The 23,576-nt window shown below is 57.1% G+C and overlaps 1 protein-coding gene across 2 annotated transcripts; it reads right to left on the bottom strand.

The window, feature by feature from the left end:
* Nucleotides 1-56: 56 nt before the first annotated feature.
* Nucleotides 57-23,539, bottom strand: TUBGCP6 (tubulin gamma complex component 6). Of its 2 annotated transcripts, none has more exons than XM_076006890.1 (26): nt 23,443-23,539; nt 22,213-23,022; nt 20,519-20,682; nt 18,429-18,639; nt 12,720-12,893; nt 11,324-11,445; nt 10,523-10,601; nt 10,258-10,367; nt 9,925-10,016; nt 9,696-9,835; nt 9,387-9,536; nt 8,519-8,600; nt 8,340-8,428; nt 8,136-8,251; nt 6,623-6,761; nt 6,186-6,260; nt 4,137-6,006; nt 3,841-3,899; nt 3,518-3,683; nt 3,264-3,432; nt 1,449-1,590; nt 1,082-1,276; nt 850-982; nt 568-781; nt 291-490; nt 57-192 (listed from the first exon to the last, which is right to left on the bottom strand). In XM_076006890.1, the coding sequence occupies exons 2-26, from the start codon at nt 22,951-22,953 to the stop codon at nt 101-103; spliced, it is 5,724 nt and encodes a 1,907-aa protein (XP_075863005.1). In that variant the 5' UTR covers nt 22,954-23,022; nt 23,443-23,539; the 3' UTR covers nt 57-100. The 2 variants fall into 2 exon arrangements, with proteins under 2 accessions (XP_075863005.1, XP_075863006.1); XM_076006891.1 differs by having other exon boundaries at nt 23,473-23,539.
* Between the last annotated feature and the right edge of the window lie 37 nt (nt 23,540-23,576).

Raw genomic sequence — 23,576 nt, 5'->3', positions numbered from 1 at the left:
TCCGTGTGTCATTCCTCCCCTGCCCTGTCCCCAGCCGCGGAGAGAAGAGGCAGTGACGGGCTGAGGGCACCTTTATTCCTCGCGTCCCCGCGGAGCAGCCTCAGGTGTCCTGGTAGTAGTTGTTGAAGTTGATGCGCAGCAGGAAGTCCTCCAGGTGGGGCTGGTAGCCGCGGTTCACCAGCTTGGTCACCACTGGGGGACAGCGAGCAGCTCGGACCTCTTCCCGTGGCTCAGGACCCTGCACGCGCTGACCCCGGGCTGACCCCAGCCCCACCTGGCCGGGGGCTCACCTTTGAACAGGAAGTGGGAGTAGTACTTGAAAGTGCTGTAGGACTGCTGCATGAGGGCGAAGTTGGGGTGCTCAGCGCCCCGAGGGCCGCCGGCGGGGCCCCAGGCCTGGGCCATGAGCTGGCTGCGGAACTTGAGCACGAGGCTGAAGACGCTGTGGATGATGTTCATGACCGGCGCCGCCTTCTCCGTCAGCAGGCCCCTGCCGGGACGAGCGCTACTGTGTGGGCTGCGCCCGGGTTGGGGTGGGGACGCGGCCCCCAGCGCCCCTGGCCTCACCTGAAGACGGCCTTGTGCAGGTACTCGGCGTGAGCGCGCTGGATGTCCTCGAGGTCTCGCACCGCGGCCAGCCGGGCCCTGAACTCGCACCAGGTGACGTGCAGGATCTGGTTGGCGATGTAGCCCTGGATGACCTTGACGAAGTGCTGCATCTCGTGCTTGAACAGCTGCAGCTGGCGGAACTGCACGGAGCTGGCCATGTGGCTCACCAGGGCTGCGGGGGGCAGGGCAGAGGGTGAGTGGCAGCCCCGGGCCGGGACAGGTCCCGCCGAGCAGCCTTACCTGTGCGCTTGAGGTGGAAGCAGACGTCCTTGAGCGTCCACATCATGAGCTTCAGCTGCAGCAGGAAGGAGAAGATGCCGCTGTACTTGCCCAGGCAGCTCTCGGTGATGACCATGTTGAGGGGCCAGTCGACCTGCTCAGGAAGCCCCGCTCAGCACGCAGCCTCAGGGCCAGGTCCCCCGTGCCCTCCCCCCCCCCCCCCCCCCGTCCACATGTGAGAGCCGCTGCTGACCTTGTACCTGAGCTCCAGGCAGCTCAACACGTCCGGGGCGTTAGGCGCAAACACCTCCGGCAGGTACTTGAGGGCGAAGGAGAGGTTGGCGGCGTGCGGGGTGTCGCCATGCAGGCTGTACTGCAGCGCCTTGCTCAGGACGGAGTTGAGGACCAGTGGGTTGAGCAGCTCCCCCGGCGTCTGGCCCGCCCCGAGCTGAGGGGAAAGACAGGCATCCAGACAGTCCCACGCCAGGACAGTCCCATGCCAGTCCACAGGACCCAGTGCCCCACGCTGTGCCTGGAGGGCGGGGACAGGCCTCCCCTCCCAGGGAACCTCCCCTCTGCAGCCAGCACCACCCACCCTGCACCAGGGGACCTGGGATCACCTTCTCGAAGAGCAGGTCGCTGAGGGACTGAGCAAACTCGCCGTCCTCCATCAGCAGGAAGTGCCGCAGGGCCTCGCAGTGAGCCTCGAGGTGCAGCTCCACAAAGAAGTAGTCGACTGCGGCCTTGTTCACCAAGGAGATGCTGCGGGGGAGCCCAGGGTCAGGGGTGGACAGAGGGCAGGGACAGGCAAGGGGTGGGCAGAAGGTGAGCAGAAGCAGGGAGTGGGCAGGGGGTGGGCAGGGAGCAGACATGAGGTGAGCAGGGACTGACCAGGGGGTGGGCAGAAGGTGAGCAGAGGCAGGGGGTGGGCAGGGACTGACCAGGGGGTGGGCAGAAGGTGAGCAGAGGCAGGGGGTGGGCAGGGACTGACCAGGGGGTGGGCAGAAGGTGAGCAGAGGCAGGGAGCGGGCAGAAGGTGAGCAGAGGCAGGGAGCGGGCAGGGGGTGGGCAAGGGGTAGGCAGAGGGCAGGTACAGGCAGGGGGTGGGCAGGGGGTGGGCAGAAGGTGAGCAGAGGCAGGGAGCGGGCAGGGGGTGGACAGGGGGTGGGCAGGGAGCAGACATGAGGTGAGCAGGGACTGACCAGGGGGTGGGCAGAAGGTGAGCAGAAGCAGGGAGCGGGCAGAAGGTGAACAGAGGCAGGGAGCGGGCAGGGGGTGGGCAAGGGGTAGGCAGAGGGCAGGTACAGGCAGGGGGTGGGCAGGGAGTGGGCAGAAGGTGAGCAGAGGCAGGGAGCGGGCAGGGGGTGGACAGGGGGTGGGCAGGGAGCAGACATGAGGTGAGCAGGGACTGACCAGGGGGTGGGCAGAAGGTGAGCAGAAGCAGGGAGCGGGCAGAAGGTGAACAGAGGCAGGGAGCGGGCAGGGGGTGGGCAAGGGGTAGGCAGAGGGCAGGTACAGGCAGGGGGTGGGCAGGGAGTGGGCAGAAGGTGAGCAGAGGCAGGGAGCGGGCAGGGGGTGGACAGGGGGTGGGCAGGGAGCAGACATGAGGTGAGCAGGGACTGACCAGGGGGTGGGCAGAAGGTGAGCAGAAGCAGGGAGCGGGCAGAAGGTGAACAGAGGCAGGGAGCGGGCAGGGGGTGGGCAAGGGGTAGGCAGAGGGCAGGTACAGGCAGGGGGTGGGCAGGGAGTGGGCAGAAGGTGAGCAGAGGCAGGGGGTGGGCAGAGGGCAGGGACAGGCAGGGAATGCGCAGAAGGTGAGCAGAGGCGGGGAGCGGGCAGGGGGTGGACGGGGTGGGCAGGGGGTAGGCAGAGGGCAGGGACAGGCAGAGGGTGGGCAGGGACTGGCCAGGGGGTGGGCAGAGGGCAGGGACAGGCAGGGGGTGGGCAGGGGGTGGACAGGGGGCAGGGGGTGGGCAGAAGGTGAGCAGAGGCAGGGAGCAGGTAGGGGGTGGACAGGGGGTGGGCAGAGGCAGGGAGCGGGCAGGGGGTGGACAGGGGGTGGGCAGGGAGCGGACATGGGGTGGGCAGGGACTGGGCAGGGGGTGGGGAGGGGGTAGGCAGGGGGTAGGCAGAGGGCAGGGATAGGCAGGGGGTGGGAAGGGGGCGGGCAGAAGGTGAGCAGAGGCAGGGAATGGGCAGGGAGTGGGCAGGGAGCGGACATGGGTGGGCAGGGGGTAGGCAGGGGGTGGGCAGGGGGTGGGCAGAAGGTGAGCAGAGGCAGGGGGCGGGCAGAGAGTGGGCAGGGGGCAGGCAGGGGGTGGGTGGGGGCGGGCAGAGAGTAGGCAGGGGCCAGGCAGGGAGTGGGCGTGGGCAGGGGGCGGGCAGAGAGTGGGCAGGGGACAGGCAGGGGGTGGGTGGGGGCGGGCAGCACTCACTGGGCAGCCAGCGGGGCCGTGAGGGAGCGCTTCATGAGCACGGGCAGCGTCAGCAGCTCGCTCAGCTGCACGGCAGTCTCATCGGCAGCAGACTGGACCTGGGGGTCCACGGGGAAGGCGAAGGCCCGAGGAAGCACGTGGTGTAGCAGGTGGGCAGCGGGAGGCTCCGCTGGGGGAGGGGGGAACTGTCAGTGTGCGCAGTGGCACGTGCTGGCCCAGGGTGCCGCCCCCGCCCTCCGCAGCTGTCCACTCACACATGCACTCATAGCTGTCCGGGTACTGCTCCAGTGGGTACTGCCTGGCCAGGCCTGCCAGGTAGGCCTGCTCCCGGCCCCAGCGCCGGGCCTCTGCCTCTGCCTCCGCCTCCGCCTCCCCCGCCTCACTGCCAGAGCCCGGCCTGCTCGGGACAGCCGTGTCTTCCTAGGAAGAGACCAGCCTCAAAGAACTGCCTCCCACCCAGCGTGCTGCCCACTGGGCCCCTCCCCCGTGCTGAGAGAGGCAAACGGCACGTGGGGCCGAGAGAGACGAGCCCTCACTGCGCCCCCAGGCCCGGGCCCTGGGAAGCGCCCGCCCTGACCTGTGGGCCCAGAGGCCGACGTGGAGACGTGTCCTCAGCACCTCCGCTCCTCCCTGGGCCTGGGCGGACAAAAAGGAAGGGAGGGCGTCAGGGCCAAGGGCCTGCTGAGGGACAGTAGGCTGGCCCTGGCTCAGGCCATGCCGCCTATGGCCCCAGGACGGCAGCTCAGGTCCTGGCTGACCGACAAAGGAGCCCTGAGGGCAGCCTCATGAGCTGCTGCCTCCTCTTCCCACCAGGACTCTATGGGCTCCGTGGCCCCAAAGCCCCACTTCTGACCATGGGCTGCCCCACTCCACCTGGCTCCTCAGGGACGCCGTCTCCCAGAGCATCGGGCCTGGCCACGGCAGAGGTCGAGGTCTGGAGGCTGGTCTCTTCCTCGATGCCCAAGCCGGAGGAGCACACGGACGGCACCACTTCTACAGGAGACTGGGAACCACGTTCCAGGGTAGGGCTCTGCACCTCCAGGTGGAGGCCTGCCTGGGACAGCTGGCCAGGGGGGCTCCCGTGGGGCGTGGGTACGTTAGGCTCAGCTTCTGGTGACAGTGGCCCCAGCATCATGTGGGACTGAGAGACGTGTCCATGGACATTCCACCGTGGCTGGGAGGGAGCCACGTCTGACACGTTCTCCCCAACCCTGATGTTGGCGTCTGACGCGTGTCCATGGATGTTCCACCTTGGCTGAGTGGGAGCCACGTCTGACACATTCTCCCCAACTCTGATGTTGGCATCTGACGCGTGTCCGTGGATGTTCCACCGTGGCTGGGAGGGAGCCACGTCTGACACGTTCTCCCCAACTCTGATGTTGGCGTCTGACGCGTGTCCGTGGATGTTCCACCGTGGCCGAGTGGGAGCCACGTCTGACACGTTCTCCCCAACCCTGATGCTGGCGTCTGACGCATGTCTGTGGATGTTCCACCGTGGCCGAGTGGGAGCCACGTCTGACACGTTCTCCCCAACCCTGATGTTGGCGTCTGACGCATGTCCATGGACATTCCACCGTGGCCGAGTGGGAGCCACGTCTGACACGTTCTCCCCAACTCTGATGTTGGCGTCTGACGCGTGTCCGTGGACGTTCCACCGTGGCCGAGTGGGAGCCACGTCTGACACGTTCTCCCCAACCCTGATGCTGGCGTCTGATGCGTGTCCATGGACGTTCCACCGTGGCCGAGTGGGAGCCACGTCTGACACGTTCTCCCCAACCCTGATGTTGGCGTCTGACACATGTCCATGGACGTTCCACCGTGGCCGAGTGGGAGCCACGTCTGACACGTTCTCCCCAACCCTGATGTTGGCGTCTGACGCGTGTCCGTGGACGTTCCACCGTGGCCGAGTGGGAGCCACGTCTGACACGTTCTCCCCAGCCCTGATGCTGGCGTCTGACGCGTGTCCGTGGACGTTCCACCGTGGCCGAGTGGAAGCCACGTCTGACACGTTCTCCCCAACCCTGATGTTGGCGTCTGACGCGTGTCCGTGGACGTTCCACCGTGGCCGAGTGGGAGCCACGTCTGACACGTTCTCCCCAACCCTGATGCTGGCGTCTGACGCGTGTCCGTGGATGTTCCACTGTGGCCGGGAGGGAGCTGTTCCAGGAGCGCAGCCTTCTGTGGGAACAGCAGCCCCAGACAGGTGCCCGAGGAGCTGCTCTGTGGGCCAGCTACTCCCCTCAGGACTGACGTGGCTGGGTGGCTGTGGCTGAGGCAGAGCCACCTGTGTGTCAGGGACACGTGCATCCAGCTGCATGCAGGTGTCCCCCCACACCTGCTGCTCTGAGCTGCACGCACAGCCCTCTTCAGCCAGGAAGGGCCCTGGTGCAGGTGCAGTGGCCACAGCTGGCCTCAGGATGGTGCTGAAGTCGTACTCCTGCGGCCCGGAGGGCTGAGTGCTGGCTGCCACAGGCGTCTCCCCGAGAGCCGCAGAGGGCAGGTCTGAGCTGATGGTCTGCAGCACTTCCTCCAGGAGTGGGACCTCGCCAGTCTGCACCGGCTGCTCAGCCCCCGCCACCTGCTGGGAGCCTGTGCCACCAGCGCCCACGGCTGCAGCCTCCAGGAGCTGTGGCGTCGGCACGCTCGGCTGGCTGTGGTAGTCCTGGGCCGCCAAGTGCTGCTCTCTGAGCCTGGAGTCGCAGCCCTGGCCTCCATCTGGGTGCTCAGGACTTGGAGACACGGCCTGAAACACAGTCCCGTTGGACCCTGTCTGACCTCAGTTTCCCTCTGGCTACCTAACCCCAAGTTCAACTCTATGACCGTGGCTGACACTCACCAAGCTCCAAGGACTATGGGGACGTGGCCAGGCCCAGAACACCACATTTGGAGCTCAGGCACCTTGGTCCCGCCCCGGCCCCTCACCTGGGAGTGAGCACTCGGGAGGATGGCCGGTGGCTCCTGGGGCTTGGGAACCTCTGACGCGTCCTTCAGCATGCCCTGGATTCAAGCCAGCAGGACAGGGACAGCAGCTGAGGGGTGACCGGCAGGGCTGCTGCCCAGTGCAGCACAGCCCCACACAGCAGCCACAGCCCCGCTGCCCGCGACGGCCACGTGCACCAAGCAGGTAGAGGCTTCTGATGGGCTCAGCCAGCCTGGGCTGTGGAGGCGCTTGGCACCTGCGAGCCCCTCACCTGTACCCGTGCAGCCGCACGTGACAAAGGGGGCAGCACAGTGCCCTCCTGCGGCTGATGAGAACTGCCAACTGGCCCTGCACAGGCACATACGGCTCTGTGCAATTTCAGGGGTTCAGAGACCCCCAGAGCCAGGGGAAAAGCTTCCTTCTAAAGCCGCTGCGATACCTGAATGCGTTTCTGATCTTCTAAGAGGAAACGCAGACGCTCGCTTTCCAGCCGGTGCCTCTGGATTCTCCACAGCGCCCTCTGCTCCCGCCGAGCCGCGTCCGCAGACAGCTTGCTGTAGTGGTCGACCAGCGCCTGCCTGCAGCCCAGCGAGGACACGTCACCAACGGTGCCCTTGGGCTGGCATGTCCACAGAGGCCCCTGCTGGCACCTCCCCAGGCCCCTGACACGGCCGTTCCCTCTGGGCCCTCACAGCAGCTGCAGGGGCAGCACCTGGCTCCCCCCACCCACCAGACTGGGAGACCCGAGCCCACGTCAGGTTAACGAGCACCAGAATGTGAGCCCACACAGCCTGGGCGAGGCGGTGGGCAGAGCCCTCGGGAAGCCACGCCTCGCCTTGGTGGCGCATCCAGCTTCCCATTCTGCAGGTGCGAACCCTGGGGACCGAGACTAACGCATAAAAGTACATGAAGCAGGCTGGGCGTGGTGGCTCAGGCCTGTAATCCTAGCACTCTGGGAGGCTGAGTCGGGCAGATTGCTCAAGGTCAGGAGTTCAAGACCAGTCTGAGCAAGAGTGAGACGCCGTCTCTACTAAAAATAGAAAGAAATTAATTAGCCAACTAAAAATATATAGAAAAAATTAGCCGGGCATGGTGGCGCATGCCTGCAGTCCCATCTACTCGGGAGGCTGAGGCAGGAGGATTGCTTGAGCCCAGGGGTTTGAGGTTGCTGTGAGCTAGGCTGACGCCACGGCACTCTAGCCCAGGCAACAGAGTGAGACTCTGTATCCAAAAAAAAGTACATGAAGGAAAACCAATGCAAACATTTTACTTGCTTGAATTCAAAGCCTGCCTTGCCTGTCACTCCCAGAGACTGAGCTTCTCTCCAAAGGCAACTGGACTAAAATCTAAACTGGACATTTCCAATTTGGCTGCCGCAGGCAAAGAACACGGTCTCTGTGCCGTGTCTCCTCCTGCTCACGTGCACGGCCCCCCATCCCCCTACCTGCCGTGTGTGCACGTACACAAGCATCGGCGCACACATGCCTCCTGCATGCACACCCCTCAAGCAGCTCCACAAGCAGCAGCCAAGGTGTCGGGGCAGCAGGTCACCCCTCGAGGCTAAGCAGGACGGCCACCCCTCCCCCGATGGGCCTTCTCTAAGACACCGAACAGCCCCCTCAAGGCTCCGGCTCTGCTCCCATAGGCATAGGGCAAGCTGGCGCCACCTCCAGGAGACAGACTTCCGAGTACTCTGCCGGGCAAACGCCAGGACATCAGCACAGCGTGTGGACCTCGCCTGGGCTCCCGCACGGATGACAAAGCCAACCGTGAGAAGACGGTCCCAGAGTACAGACAGATGGCCAGAAGCACTGACCCGGGGAGGGGGTCCCTGGGCTCTGCACGTGAGTCTTTCTACCTTCGTGTACCCTTGACGTTTTTCAAAATAAAAACGTCAAGTCGCTGCCATGAAGGTTAAACACTGTGGTTAAACGCTCACCCCCACCGCCTACCTTGCCTTCCTCTCCAGCTCCTCCTCCAGGGCCCTCAGTCTCCTCTCCCTGTCTCGGAGCTCGCGGGCGTAGCTGAAGTCGTCATCCAGCTCCTCCTGCCTGGCCGCCCGGCGCCGCTGCACCACACACACACAGACACACACGGTGGGTTTGTTAAGTCCCCGCTCCACGAGCCCGGAACCCGCGGGGGCGGCGCCCACCCACCTCCTGGTCCTTCAGGAACTGCTCCTTCAGCCTCTGAAACTGCTCCCGCTTCCGGGCGTCCAAGGCCATCTGCTCCGACATCTGCCGGTCTGCGTTGGGGACGGGGAGAGGTGCACAGTCACGAGGAGCCCCCACAGGGGCCCCCAGACCGCCAAGGGGAGGACACGGGCCGTGCTCACCGCTCAGCGCACTCAGCACCCTGGACGCTGCTTCCCGGGCATGGACAATTAACTCTTGCTTCGCAATTTCCATACGTAGTTCCTGAGAAAGAAAACTGGTACACAACGTGTCCTGATCCTCTGTCCCCTCACCTAGGATGGCCTGGGAAAGGGGACAGATGCTCGTGACACCCACTATTGTCACACCCACCCCTGCACGGAACCAGTGTCGGCAGGCGGGATGTGCAGCTGTGAGGATGGCATGAGGCAGGGACACGGAGATGCCCTCCGTTCTAAGCAGTGACAAGCTGGGGCTGATGGGCTCAGAGAGACGTCTGGGGCTCAGGCCCCAGGCTGAGTGTGCCTACCCTGGAGGGAGACCGGGGGTCTCAGAGAGGGGCTTCCCCACTCGGACTCGTGGGTCTGCCTCTGCCCAGGACTCCCTGCTGCCCGCCAGACACCAGACCACAAAGAGTGTCCTGGGAACAGCACTGGCCCCACCAACGGTCCCCCAGCACACAGGATTCTTGCAGCCCCATCCCACCCACACCTCTGAGCAGGAGGGGAGCCTGCAGAGGCCACGTGGGTGTGGACCCCCGGGCCCTGACCCTGGAACGCCCCTGGAGCTGCCCACGCCAGCAGAGCCTGGGGCTTAGGCCAGGCCACCGAGGCACCGGAGAGGACAGAGCCCCTGTCCTGAGCACCTGGCTCCCCCTCAGCACCCACCCCCCTCAGCACTCACCCGTCAGCCATGGCCTGGATGGAACACGCCAGAAGGGAGACTCCCCACCTTGCACGTTGCACACCCAGTGCCCCTCCCAGGCAGCCTGGGTTCCCAGGGGGCAAGGGGAGATACAGAGAAGGCCCCCGAGACCTTGGGGCCACGCACCTTCTCCTCCTTGCTAATGGAGCTGTGGCGAGCCACCCTCTCCATCCGCCCCACGTAGACGGCGCAGTCCCTCTCAACCTCCTTCAGCTCCTCGAGGGAGAAGATCACTGAGATGCGAGGCACGGGGGTGTCAGACCAGCAGAGGTAATGCTGCCAGGAGGGACAGCCTGCAGTGAGCCCTGGCAGAGCCGGGGCAGACAGCACAAGGTCCAGGCACGGCCGCTGCATCCAGCCTGGGCCCCCCAGAGCCCCCCCGCCAAGCACAGGGCCCTCGCCAGCCGTGCCCGCGGGTGACGGGACCCTCCTCACCCGGGGGCAGCACAGCTTCAGCAGGTTGATGGTCTTGCCACAGACGTACACGTCGTAGGCAATGTGCTTCAGGAACACAGGTACGCAGTCCTCCACTTCTTTGGAAATGAGCACATAGCCGTGGGTCCAGTAAAACTTATCTACAGGTAACAGGGAAAAAATGAGTGGCCTGTATCATGACAGTCCCGACCCCAGGCCCACAGGTGTGGAGGTTCTGCCCAGCACTTACCTCTGAAGCCCAGGTATTCATGGTTCACCTGGATCATGAACTCGCCGTAAACGTCTCTGAAGACCCCACTGTACACCCAGTCGTGAATGAACCTGTGGACCATGGGAACAAACGAGTGAGGTGGGCGTGGCCAGCAGTGAGGTGAGCATGGTGAGCAGAGGAGCACACGGCCTCCTGCCCAGGACACCTGCAGCCAGAGCCCACCTAGCCACCTTCCTCTCAGTGTGCGCTCCTGCACTCGGCAGGTGTCTGGCAAGAGGATGCTCCCAGACACCTGCCTGGCCCAAGTGCAGCCCTGCCCCACCCATCTGGGGAGCCCAGGCCTGTGCCCACCGCGTGTAGGGCTCGCAGCTGGTCTTCAGCAGGGACAGCAGCACAGGGTAGTGCTCGTTGCTGCAGTTATCCAGCGCCTCCTGGTATAGGTAGGACAGCAGCTTTACTCCCTGCAGACGGCAAGGGCAGGCAGGCTCAGCACAGCCAGAGTGGGAGGGGCAGCCCCCTCTCCCCCCCCAGTAGCAGCCCCAGGGGAGCCACGCCCAGCCGGCCCCACTTCCTGGAGCTGGCCAGGCCACCACCCTCAACAGGAGGCACAACTCACCGTGGGGAACGCAGCCCTGGGCCCTCCTCCGCTGGCTCCTGGGAGCACAGTGCCCACGCCACAGAGCTCAGCCAGGTACCTAGACCCAGAGGCTGGATCAGACCAAGTGATGGGGCTCTAGGTCCCCAGGCCAGGACCAGACACACCAGGTGAGCAAACTCTCTGTGCATCTTCCTTCTCTCCCAAGTGACGGACCCGCCCACCCACCCACCCAGGCTTTAAAAACCACTTGCATCCCAGAACCCAGATTTGAGCTACCTGCCAGGTCCTCACCTGCTCTCAGGCTCCAGCCAGGACTCAAGCCCTCTCACATCTGGGACTCCCCTGCCCCATCCCTGGGCTCCACCTCAGCCCCCCACTGCTTGGCCCAGGTCACCACCTACTCTGGCCTGGGTGGCCAGGCCCCTTGCGGCCCCTCTCCCCTGCAGCCGATCTGAGCTCCACACAGCAGCACCACACACCCCCACTCCAGGCCCCTAGCTCCCCATCCCCACTGCATCAGGCACTCTCAGCCCTCAAGTCCCCTGTGTGTGGAGGCCCCACCTCACATAGCTCCTGCCACATCCCGGCCCCCAGCCCCTCTCCCTTCTGACGGCACTGGCCAACACTGCCTGGTGGTTCACCAACCCCCAGTGCTGCCCAGGCAGGAGCCCCCGGGCCGGGGCAGGGATGGCCGCAGGGGGCCGACGGCAGACACCCACAGCATCCAGCACCTGGTGGGCTCAGCCAGGCCAGGGGTGTCCTGTCACCTGCTTGGGAGCAGGGCTGACCCTCCACAGCCCAGCAAGCCCCTAGGCTCACCTGAGCTGCCGGCCCAGTTTCTTGAAGAGAAAGCCGATGGTGAGGAGGCTCAAGGTGGGCGGTGTTGAGAGAACGCAGGCCCGGTAGTACTGCAGGTACCTCCTCAGGCCGCTGGTGAAGGCCTGTGGGCAAGGGACCGGGAGGAGAGCGGCCGAGCACAGGGACAAGGCCATGGGCCCAGGGCCTGAAGGTGCCCCGGTGCTGGGAAGGGGCTCCATCTCCCAAGCAGTGGGCACCTGTGGTTAAGTCCGGCCACCCAGCCAGGCAAGAAGCAAGGACCCCTCACGGGAAGCCACGGGCCCACTGCAAAGCCTGTCACTGCAACTCGTGCGGGGCTGTGGGGTGATGCTGGGAAAGGGTGTCTGGGCTCTGAACACCGGCGCTCAGCTGCTCGGACCACAGGGGTCTGGGCGGCACCAAGGGTCCCGGGCTACACCGCAGCAGTGGGGCTCCTTGGGCCATGCCAGGACAGGAACACCCAGGAGTCATGTGGCCTGGCCTGGCTACACATGCCTGGCTACACATGCCAGACAACCAAGAACCACAGTCTTGCCTTCCTTGGCTTCTCCTCTCTGCCCCTGGCCCTGGCCTGGGTGCCTACTCTGACCCATCCTCCACCTTGCAGCACCCGGGGCCTCCACACTTGCTGCTCTTATGCCTGGAAGGTCGTCCGCCTGCGGCTGGGGCCATACCTGCCTCCCCAGCCAGCACTGCCTAGAACCTAAACCCCACCTGCCACCCAGCAGCCCCGCAGTGGCACCAACGCACGAAGGGGCCCACGCGGCCCAGCTCCTCCTGGGCCCTGGGTCCTCTGCCCATCTTCCTGACGCCCTCTCAGTTCTCCCAAAACGCCCTGCTTGTCTGCACACCTGTCCTCTCCCACTCAGGCCGCACCTGCCCTCCTGTGGAACCAACCAGCACGTGAGCCAGCCGCAAGTCTGTCAACAACAGTAATTCCTGGAGCCAGACTGGGCTCGGAAACCCCAGCACCCACAAGTCCAGCAAGTCAGACACGGGCGCCCTGCCACGCCAGCCTCACAGTGCACTGGGGCCCTGGGGCGCGGGCGGCTCCTGCTTCCTCACCGTCTGTACCTGTCTCGCTCACCCTACGTCAGCGGGTCCTCCACTCAGGCCGCCAAATGCTGGCCACACCTGCCTCCCCATCCCTTGACCCAAACACATCTGTCCCAGGTGTCCAGCAGAATGACGGGTGAGGTCAAACATCAGCACCGGTCACCCCATTCCTGAAGAGCAACTACCCCCGGGTTTTAGGTGTTACCATGGAAACAAAAGGTTTGGACTCGGTGGTCCTGGAGTAGGGTCTCTGACCCTCTTTCCCAGGAAGTGCACGCGGCTCTCGTGACGGTGTGGGGCAGCGTGAGGCTGAGGGCCGTACCTGGAACACGAGGCCCTTGTTGTATGAGGAGTCCAGGACGGGCTGCAGGGAGAAGTGACTCAGGCGTGTGTAGTGGGTCCCGTATTCGGCCACCTCCGAGAGAAGGCTGCCGACGCTCTCGGGAGACGCTCCCGACACGTGGACGCCGCGCTTCACCACGAAGGCCTGGGCCGGCTGGGCAGGGGCAGAGGAGAGGTCACAGGGGCCAGGCAGCCGGACCTCAACCACCAAACTACTCAGCGCCCCCCAGACCGGACACCCAGAGCCAGACACACAAACAGGAAGTTCTAAAAGCAGAAAGCAAAAACACCCAAAAGGCATACTCAAAACTATCCCACCCCTAGTAACAAAAAACTACAAACCAAAACAAGGCATAATTTTTCCCTGACCACACTGAAAAATACATGTTTAAAATGCCAACTGTGCATCTACCCAAAAGATCAAAAGTCACTTTATGAAAAAGACACCTGCACTCGAATGTTTATAGCAGCACAATTCACAATTGCGAAGCTGTGGAAACAACCCAAGTGCCGGCCGGGCGCGGTGGCTCAAGCCTATAATCCTAGCTCTCTGGGAGGCCGAGGTGGGCGGATCGTTTGAGTTCAGGAGTTCGAAACCAACCTGAGCAAGAGCGAGACCCCGTCTCTACTATAAATAGAAACAAATTAATTGGCCAACTAATATATATACAAAAAAATTAGCCGGGCATGGTGGTGCATGCCTGTAGTCCCAGCTACTCGGGAGGCTGAGGCAGCAGGATCGCTTGAGCCCAGGAGTTTGAGGTTGCTGTGAGCTAGGCTGACGCCACGGCACTCACTGTAGCCTGGGCAACAAAGTGAGACTCTGTCTCAAAAAAAACAAAAAACAAAAAAACAACCCAAGTGCCCATCAATTCATGAGAGTGGATTAATAAAATGTGGTACGTGTACACCATGGAGTACTATTCAGCTTTAAGAAACAATGATGACCTAGCACCTCTTGTATTTTCCTGGATAGAGCTGGAACCCATTCTACTAAGTATCTCAAGAATGGAAAAACCAGCACCACGTGTACTCACCAGCAAATTGGTATTAATGGATCAACACCTAAGTGGACATATAGGAATGACATTTATCGGTGTCGGGCGGGTGGGAGGGGGGAGAAGGGGATGGGTATATACAAACATAATGAGTGAGATGTGCGACATCTGGGGGATGGTCACGCTTTAAGCTCTGACTCGAGGGGGGAGGGGGACAAGGGCAATATACATAACCTTAACATTTGTACCCCCATATATGCTGAAATAAAAAAAATTTTTTTTTAAATAAATAAATAAAAATAAAATAAAATGCCAACTGTGGAAGAAGGTGCAGAGAAACAAGGCCTTCCACGTAACGGGTGCACACGGACACCCGTCCTGCATCGGGAGCTTTAAAAGCACCTGCCAGTGAGTCTGACAGTTCAACTCCTGGGATGTGCCCAGAGGAAACAATGGAAGCTGTGCACCGAGTCGTGACAGCATGCCGTCCACAACACCGCCCGCGACCGCAGGGCACGGAGAGTCCTGGACGCCCTCACACGCAACACGGTGACAGAAGCACCAGAGGGGACGTCACAGCAGGACGTGCCTCCGCTCACACAGAGCGCAGCTGTCACACCGGGACCACGCCGTGCATCCTGAGGAAACGTCACCAAGAGAGCAGAAGGAAAGAAACGATAGAGAGCAGAGCAGACATAAACAGAGAGCAGAAAATAGAATCAACTAAACCACAAGTTGGCTCTTTGAAAAGATCAACAAAACTGGCAAATCTTCAGCTAGAATGATTAAGAAAAAAGATGACTGTGAAAAAGAGAGAAGATTCAAATGACTAAAATCAGAAATGACACTGGGAATATTACTAACGATTTTATAGAAATGAAAAGCACTGGCCAGGTGCGGTGGCTCACGCCTGTAATCCTAGCACTCTGGTAGGCCGAGGCGAGAGGACTGCTTGGAGGTCAGGAGTTCAAGACCAGCCTGAGCAAGAGCGAGACTCCGTTTCTACTAAAAATAAAAAGAAATTAGTTGGACAACTAAAAATAGATAGAAAAACTTAGCTGGGCATGGTGGCACATGCCTGTAGTCCCAGCTACTTGGGAGGCTAAGGCAGGAGCATCCCTTGAGCCCAGGAGTTTGAGGTTGCTGTGAGCTAGGCTGATGCCACAGAACTCTAGTCTGGGTAACAGAGGAGACTCTGTCTCAAAAAAAGAAAAGAAATGAAAAGCACTATAAGAAAATACAACTGTATGCCAACAAATTAGATAATCTAAGTGAAGCGGACCAATTCCTAGAAATATACAAAGTAGCCAATCAACTGGGACAGAAATAGAAAATCTAAATAGACCTACAACAACAAGACTGAACCAGTAATCAAACCCCCAAAAGGTGAAGACAGTAAATTTTATGTTATATGTACTTGATCACAGTTTGAGAAACACAAAAAACAAAAAAAAGTTCCCAGCAAAGCTGGCCCTTCTCGGACTCCAAAACTGAAGAGGGAGCACGTCCTAACTCATTCTGTGGGGCCAGCATTACCCAGATACCAACTCAAGACAAAGGCACTACGAGGAAAGAAAACTACAGGCCAATATTTCTTATGAATATAGATGCAAAAATTCTCAACAAAATACTAAAACACAAAATCCACCAGAGTATTGAAAGGGTTATATACCACGATGTAGTGAATTCTTATCACCTTCCATTTCCTCGGCACCCTTGAGTATGCCGGCTGCGTCACTCCTGACTCCCCTCCCAGTCAGTCCCTCTATGTGGCCAATTCAGATTTCTGCCTCCTGGTGACCGCTGACCTGTGGGACAGCTACACACAGCCCGCCTGGCTGGCCCCACTGAGCCCACACCCCAGTGGACTATGCCAACGTGCCAAGTGACCACCTCTCGGGCAGAGCATGACCTCCTGGGCCTCCCGCCCGCTTGCTGTAAACCCACCATTCATACCATTCCAGGGATGGTCTAAAAGAACAAAAGAAAAAAGGAAAAAAGAAAAAAAAAGAAACCAGCCAGTCAAAACTCCCTGCGGAAACCTTGTTTGGATAATGCCCTAGACCCCAATAAGAGTTTGGCTCGTGGGTCCCTCTCTCCCATCACAAGTTCCCTGACCCTGTGTGGATGCAGCCTCTAGCTGTGCCATGTGTGCTCCCGCCCCTAAGACCTGTAAAATCTTATTTCCATCTTGTGTCTCTCCTAAGCATTGAAGGGGTGCTCTCCATCTTAAATATTCTAAATTAAAACACAAAACCAAGTGAGTTTTATTCTAGGAATGCAACATAAAAAAAGAAATGTAATATACCACATTAATAAAATGAAACAAAAAAACCCCACATGATCATCCCAACTGATGCAGAAAAAGCATTTAACAAAATTCAATACCCTTTCCTGAGAAAATACTCAATAAATTAGGAATATAAGGGAACTTCCCTAACACAATAAAGGCTATATATGAAAAACACTCAACGAACATCATATTAAACAGAGAAAGACTGAAAGTATTTTCCTTAAGATCTGAAACAAGACAATACCTGTTTTTGCCACATCTGTTCAATATAGTACCAGAAATCCTAGCCAGAGCAATTAGAGAAGAAAAAGAAATAAAGCTATCCAAATTAAAAAGGAAGAAGGAAAATTACCTGTTTTCAAATGATATAATCTTATATATAAAAAACCCTAAAGACTCCTTTAAAAAATTTTCAGAACTAAAAAGTTCAGCAAATCTGCAGGCCACAAAATCAACACAGAAAAATCAGCTGTATTTCTATATGTTAGCAATCAAAAATCTGAAAAGAAAATTAAGAAAACAATTATATTTATAATAGTAACAAAAGAATAAAATACTTAGGAATAAATTTAACCAAAGAGGCAAAAAATTTATACATGAAAACTATAAAACAGTGCTGATAGTTTCAGTCAGAAAATCAGAATAAATAAGTTAACACCTGCTGAAAGAAATTGAACATCTAAATAAATGAAAGATAATCCTAGCACTCTGGGAGGCCGAGGTGGGCGGATCATTTGAGCTCAAGAGTTCGAGACTAGGTGGGCTGGTCTCGTTAATAGAGACCCCCATCTCTATTAAAAAAATAGAAAGAAATTAGCTGGACAACTAAAATATATATATATATATTAAAAAAAAAAAAATTAGCTGGGCATGGTGGTACATGCCTATAGTCCCAGCTACTCGGGAGGCTGAGACAGGAGGACCGCTTGAGCCCAGGAGTTTGAGGTTGCTGTGAGGTAGGCTGACACCATGGCACTCTAAGCCAGGTAACAGAGTGAGACTCTGTCTCAAATAAATAAATAAATAAATAAATAAATAAATAAATAAATAGAAAGATATCTCATGTTCATGAATCAGAAGACTTAATATTAGAAAGATAACACTATTCAAAGGGATCTACAGAGTCAATGCAATCCCTATTGAAATACCAACAACAGTCTTTTGCAGAAATAGAAAAACCTATCCTAAAACTCATATGGAATCTCAAGGGACCCCAAATAGCCAAAACAATCTTGAAAAGGAAGAACAAAGATGGAGGACTCACACTTCCCCAGTTCAAAGCTTATTACAAAGCTATAGTCATGGCTGGGCGCGGTGGCTCACACTTGCAATCCTAGCACTCTGGGAGGCCGAGGTGGGCAGATTGCTCAAGGTCAGGAGTTCGAAACAAAGCTATAGTCATTAAACAGGGTGGTACTGGTGTAAGAATAAACACATAGACCGATTAAATAGAATAGAGTCCAGAAATAAACCCTCACACAGATGTGGCCAGCTGATTTTCACCAAGGGTGCCGAGACCATTCAATGGAGAAAGGACAGTCTTTTCAACAAATGGTGCTAGACAACTGGATGTCCACATGCACGAGAATTAAGTTAGACTCTTGACTTATACCATGAAAAAAAATCAACTTAAAATGGCACACTTTAAGAGCTCAAAGTAGAAAACTCTCAAAAAGAAACATAAGAGCAAATCTTAACCCAGGAATCCAAAGTTAGTGGGTTATGAGACGCCACTACACTCCAGCCTGGGCAGCAGAACAAGACCCTGTTTCGGAAAAAATAAAAAGTAAAAAACAATAAAATAGAGGAAATCTTCATGATCTTGAACTTTGGCAATGATTTATTGCATATGGCACCACAAGCACAGGCAACAAAAGAAAAAAGTCTGAGAAGCCACCACAAAAGAACACTTGAGATACAGAAAGAGGATGAGCACTTATAAGGAAGAAAAACACTGCACAACAGGACTTCATTTTTCTAAACATACTCATTTGCTCCTCAAGCGCCCAGCAAGAGGGCTGGATGAGGCACAGCTCCCGCCCAGAACCCAGGAGCCCCAGCATGCTGGCCAGGAGACGTCTGTGAGAAGAAAAGTGGCAGAGTCCCCAAAGAGTGACACTCTTCCTCGAGGCAGGTGCTCCTGAAGGCACCCCCACTGCTCGGGAGCACTGAGAAGGCCCGGAAGGCACCTCAGCACTTTTCCAAGATGGGACTGGAAAAGGACGTGTGTTTCCTGTTGTTTCACTGAGAGCGATAAGCATCTTACTCTGGTTCAGTTTTTAAAAGGACATTAATAAATTAACACTTTTGAGAACGGAAATGGGATGACTGCCTCATTCTGCCCCACGCAAGGACTGGCGGAGGGCGGGTCCCGCGGCCAGAAGAGAGCGCTTCTCACCTGGCAGAGGGAAAACGTGGCGGACACAACCCCGATCAGGACGTTCAGCGCATCCTTCACCAGCTCGCACTCCTTCACCAGCACGGGCTGCGGGGCCTGCAGGAGGCCCCCGCTGAGCAGCTGCAGCTCCCCTTGGCGCAGCCTGCAGAACCTGTCAAAGGCGTCCCTTCCCGCCTCTGTGAGGTAGGGCTCCTCTCTGTGGCCAGGGGGGCTGTGAGGGAGACAGAAGACAGCCATCAGCAGATGCAGTGACCACGCCCCGGCACCCGGTGTGTGCGCTCTTAGAAGGAACATTTAGAATCAAGCTGGAATAGAAGGAAGAGAGTGATTCAAAAACAATAAATGCCTATGAAAGGCCTGGCGCAGTGGCTCACGCCTATAATCCTAGCACTTTGGGAGGCCGAGGCGGGCGGATAGTTTGAACTCAGGAGTTCGAGACCAGCCTGAGCAACAGTAAGACACTGTCTCTACTAAAAATAGAAAAAATTAGCCCGGCCTGGTGTGGCACATGCCTGTAGTCCCAGCTACTCGGGAGGCTGAGGCAGGAGAATTGCTTGAGCCCAGGAGTTGGAGGTTGCTGTGAGCTAGGCTGACGCCACTGCACTCTAACCCAGGCAACAATGCCTCAGCCTGACTCGTCTGCAATGTCAGGGGTCATAGGTCAGGTTTACAACCAAATGGGCAGTGGAGAGGCATGGGATAGGTGAACTCGGGCCCAGCCACCACATGACCCTGTACAGGTCCCGTGATAGCTGCCGTCACAAGGAGGACCACAGCATCTTTGCTCTGTGAGGCCCTGGGGAAGGGTGCCTGCGGAAGCTGCCCCGGCTGAGCTAAGCACACTGCTGGGCACACACCAACGTCTCAGGAATGTCAGCTGTAGTCCTCCGTGTAGGAAGCACTGCCAGGGTGCTCCTCAATGCTGGAGCTCTGTGCTCAGCTCTGTCCTTTCAGAGCACAGGAAGAGGATTAAGTGCACTAAGAACAGATGACAAGTATGGTGAACTGACGAGTCATCATGTCTCCTAAACAATGACCTGTAAAACTAAACCTAGAAAAGTGTAAGCTAACCAGTGAAATACCACTAGCAAATATTTACAGAAAAAAGCAGTAACTTGTAGGGCCAGTTTTTAAACATGTGAGGGGTTAGCAGAGAGCAGGACCATCATATTTGCTTTGTACATGCAAAGACAGGACTGAGGCCCTGGCAGCATGTTACAGGGAAGAAAAGCAAGACAACTGCCCACATCTTTGTGCTGGAAAGCAGGGAGCCAGGCATCCCTGGAGGGACCCACTTGGGGGTAGATGACAACATCCAGGAAAGCCCACTGGACATGTGCTCCTCTCCAGGGGACGCTGCAGGCTCTGGGGGCAGCATGAGGGGGCACTCAGCTCCCTGCCCGTCCTGATTCTTTAACTGAGTGCTCCCCAAACCAGGTATCACCAGTGGATTGGAAGTGAAAGGGGGGGGTTCCATGACCCAACAATAGGGCAATGTTTGTCTTCAACTCCAGTTCTGGGAGTTTTTGAGAGATACCAGCACATCAAAGACTCTGGGAGGTCCTGAGTGCAGAGACCTCTGGACCCAGATGAGCCCAGGGAATGAGTGGCCACTCCATCCAGGGAGCAAGCTACTAGCACCAGTCAGGCAAAGGATGCTACAGCCAAAATCTCTCACCAGCCAGAGTGCTACTCCCAACTCTTCCAGAGGTGGAAAAGAAAAGGCTCCTTCGTCAGCACCCTGTGCCCAGATGGCATTTCTTCCTGCACTGACCACACAGCCTGTTAGGCAGCCCTCGGCTACCTGGGAGCCCTGGTAGTAAGGACTTAACTCAGCTGCCTACTGACCACCCTGCTGAGATTAAGGCAATGCAGGAACTTCCTTAAAGGCTGGAAGTCGTTTCCCTGTGCATCTCTCTTCACTGGCGGGACTCAGACAATTCTGTACACCAGTCTGGCTGAAACATCCAGATTCCTAACCCCATCCGAGCTGCCTGGGCTCACTGAGCACGCACTGCCCTCCACATGCCAGGGCCATGCTCACGCAGGGTGGGGGTGGTGCAGGTGAAGGCAGAGAAAGGCCCACGCACCATCCAACTCGCTCCCAGCACCTCCGCTTGCTGGGCTCGTAAGTCAGCGCGGCTTCCCACAGGTCCAGGTCTGGGGTCATGCTGGGTTCAGACTGGGAATCCGGCGTCAAATTGGAAGCTGACTGGAACCCTTCGTCCTCCCACTGGTCCACACTCTGAGGAACCTGCAGAGCACACGGAAGACACATCACCACCCGCTCCTCTGCCCCCACGACTCGTCACAGGGGCTTCACTTGCACTCCTGTTTGCTCACCAAGGCAAAGACCCAGCACGTGTGTGCTGTACAATGTTTTCCTCCAACAAACCATTTACAGAATTAAAGAAAATGATTTATTAAAACTTTCAATGTCCAATTCCTCACACATGCCTCAATATAAATTACGATGAAAGTTTTAGGGAATGCCTCTGACCTGGAAATTCCATTTTGGGGAACTCAGCATAAAAAGTCATACCACATACAAAAAAATTAATATACACCAAGATGTCTATGGTAGCACCATTTACATCTGGAAATAACCTGAATATCTCATAGTAACGAATGACTAAAAGTAACACTTTTAGCGATATTTATAAAGCACAAAAGTCAATAATGACTTACATCATAACATAAGAAAAAATCCCCATATTATAGGTGGGAAAAGTCAGTCAAAATGCATGTACAACATGAACAAATATTTTTGCCATGTGTGACTTGAGCAACTAAGGAACTGAATTTTTGACCAGGCGTGGTGGCTCATGCCTGTAATCCTAGCACTCTGGGAGGCTGAGGCAGGAGGTATTGCTTGAGGTCAGGAGTTCGAGACTAGCCTGAACAAGAGCGAGACCCCGTCTCTACTAAAAATAAAAAATAAATTAGATGAACAAAAATAGGAAAAAAATTTAGCTGAGTGTGGTGGTGCACGCATATAGTCCCAACTACTTGGGAGGCTGAGGCAGTAGGATCGCTTGAGCCTAGGAGTTTGAGGAGGTTGCTGTGAGCTAGGCAGACACCACGGCACTCTAGCTCGGGCAACAGAGTAAGATTCTGTCACAAAAAAAAAAAAGAGGCCGGGCGAGGTGGCTCACGCCTGTAATCCTAGCACTCTGGGAGGCCGAGGCGGGCGGATTGCTCAAGGTCAGGAGTTCAAAACCAGCCTGAGCGAGACCCCGTCTCTACCATAAAAATAAAAAGAAATTAATTGACCAACTAATATATATAATATAAAAATCAGCCGGGCATGGTGGCTTGTGCCTGTAGTCCCAGCTACTCGGGAGGCTGAGGCAGGAGGATTGCTTGAGCCCAGGAGTTTGAGGTTGCTGTGAGCTAGGCTGACACCACGGCACTCACTCTAGCCTAGGCAAGAAAGCGAGTGTCTGTCTCAAAAAAAAAAAAAAAAGAAAAGAAACTGAGTTTTTTATTTCATTTCAATTAACTTAAATTTAAACAGGCACTCTAGAGGACAGAAATGACTTAATAACATGCTCTATTAGGTAAAAGATGAAAAGCAGCATGTTGCCATGGCCTGTAGATGGGCAGTACCCTCCCTGCTCAGGAGGGTGGCACCAGAGAGCCCACTCCAGCATCCCTTCCTCAAGACAGCTCAGCCATCAGGTGACCTAGACTTGAGCCATGCTTTTACCAAGATAAAAGAAAAACCAAAGAAGGCATTTTCCAAATCCCCAGAGAGATAAAAGCAGGAAAACAAACACTCTACCTTAATGGCCAGTCCAGAGAGGTCTGCACTGTCTGGCACCGGGGGCAGGTCCAGTCGGACATCCATGTCGTAAGTGCGGCTGTGCACAAGGGCACCAAAGAGTGAGACCCGGGTGTCTCTCTCAAATCTGTCACTGCAAGGGTCACCAAATGAAAAGAGCCCAACAGTGGGCAGGCCAGTGCCTGGGGCAGCCTCCATAACCTGAAGTGTTTCCTGGATCATGCTGTGACACAAAGATTCCTCTCTGGAGATCAAAGACTGAATGTCCATCTCAAACACACTCAGGTCATAGCAGTCATACCCACCATATGGAATGTTTCTCCCAACATGCTTGCTGTTAAGAAAGTAGTCCCGTTTTCTTTGCAGTACTTGAGGGGGACCACTCCCTGCCAGCTGAACCAGGAGATCCAAAACAGACCCCACCTCCACAAGCGGACAGCAAGGGGCTGTTTCAAGCTCCTCCACAAGCTCCTCCAAACGGTCTGCCTCGGGGCCCAGGCCACCAACTCTTAAGTCAAAGGACAACATTAGGATTTTGTTTCTCACTGGGAGTTTTGACAGGTCAGGCTGCAGCTGATGCATCTCATCTTGAAAAAGATTTGTGAAAAGAGCATTGTAGGCCACCCTCTTGAGGCTCTGCTTTGCCCTCTTCCGGTTCACATTGCGCTGGCCCAGGTGAGTCTTGGCAGCAGGCAGGAGGGCCTCACACAGGTCATCGAAGAGCTGGGTGATGCTGGCCATGCCGACCCCTTCTCAACTCCGGGCCACCAACGTGTGAGAAAACACCTCGCCCCGACTTCACTTCACATTCTGAAAGAGACAGGGAGTGGGAGGTCAGACAGGGCAAAATGACAGGTAGCCTCTTAACCCTGAAGCTCAGAACCTGCACTTTAAACGGGTTGCTCAACACGGAGTAAGCATGCTCTGCCCTCCCAAGCCCGCCTGTGCTGCCCCGGTGGCCATTAGGCCGGGCCGCAGGAGCTCGGCGTTTTTCTTCTAATTCAGTAGTCCTTAACCTTCAGGGGACCGCAGAACGTGAAAAATCCGAAGAACAAAATATGCATGCGGGCAGTACATAGTGGATGTACGCGGCCTTGCGCGCGTTCTCGGGGTCCCCTTGTAGGTCTGGGAGCGGCTGCCGCCCAGGGCCTCGCACACTAAAGGGGGAGTTTGGAGGTGAGGCCGGGGTGGAGGGGAACAGCGGCGCGGGCAGGGACGCTGGGGTCTGACCTGTACGCCAGCCCAGTCGCCAGGCCTCACCAGGGCAGAGAACCATTGATTCCCACTCCCGCTCCCGCCGCTGCGTCACGGCCACGCGACCGTCAAGAGCGCCACAACAACCAGCGCACCGGAATTGCGTCAGA

Source organism: Microcebus murinus, chromosome 10, assembly GCF_040939455.1.
Source record: "Microcebus murinus isolate Inina chromosome 10, M.murinus_Inina_mat1.0, whole genome shotgun sequence".
NCBI classification, from domain to species: Eukaryota; Metazoa; Chordata; class Mammalia; order Primates; family Cheirogaleidae; genus Microcebus; species Microcebus murinus.
This window is presented reverse-complemented; position numbering and strand designations above follow the sequence as displayed.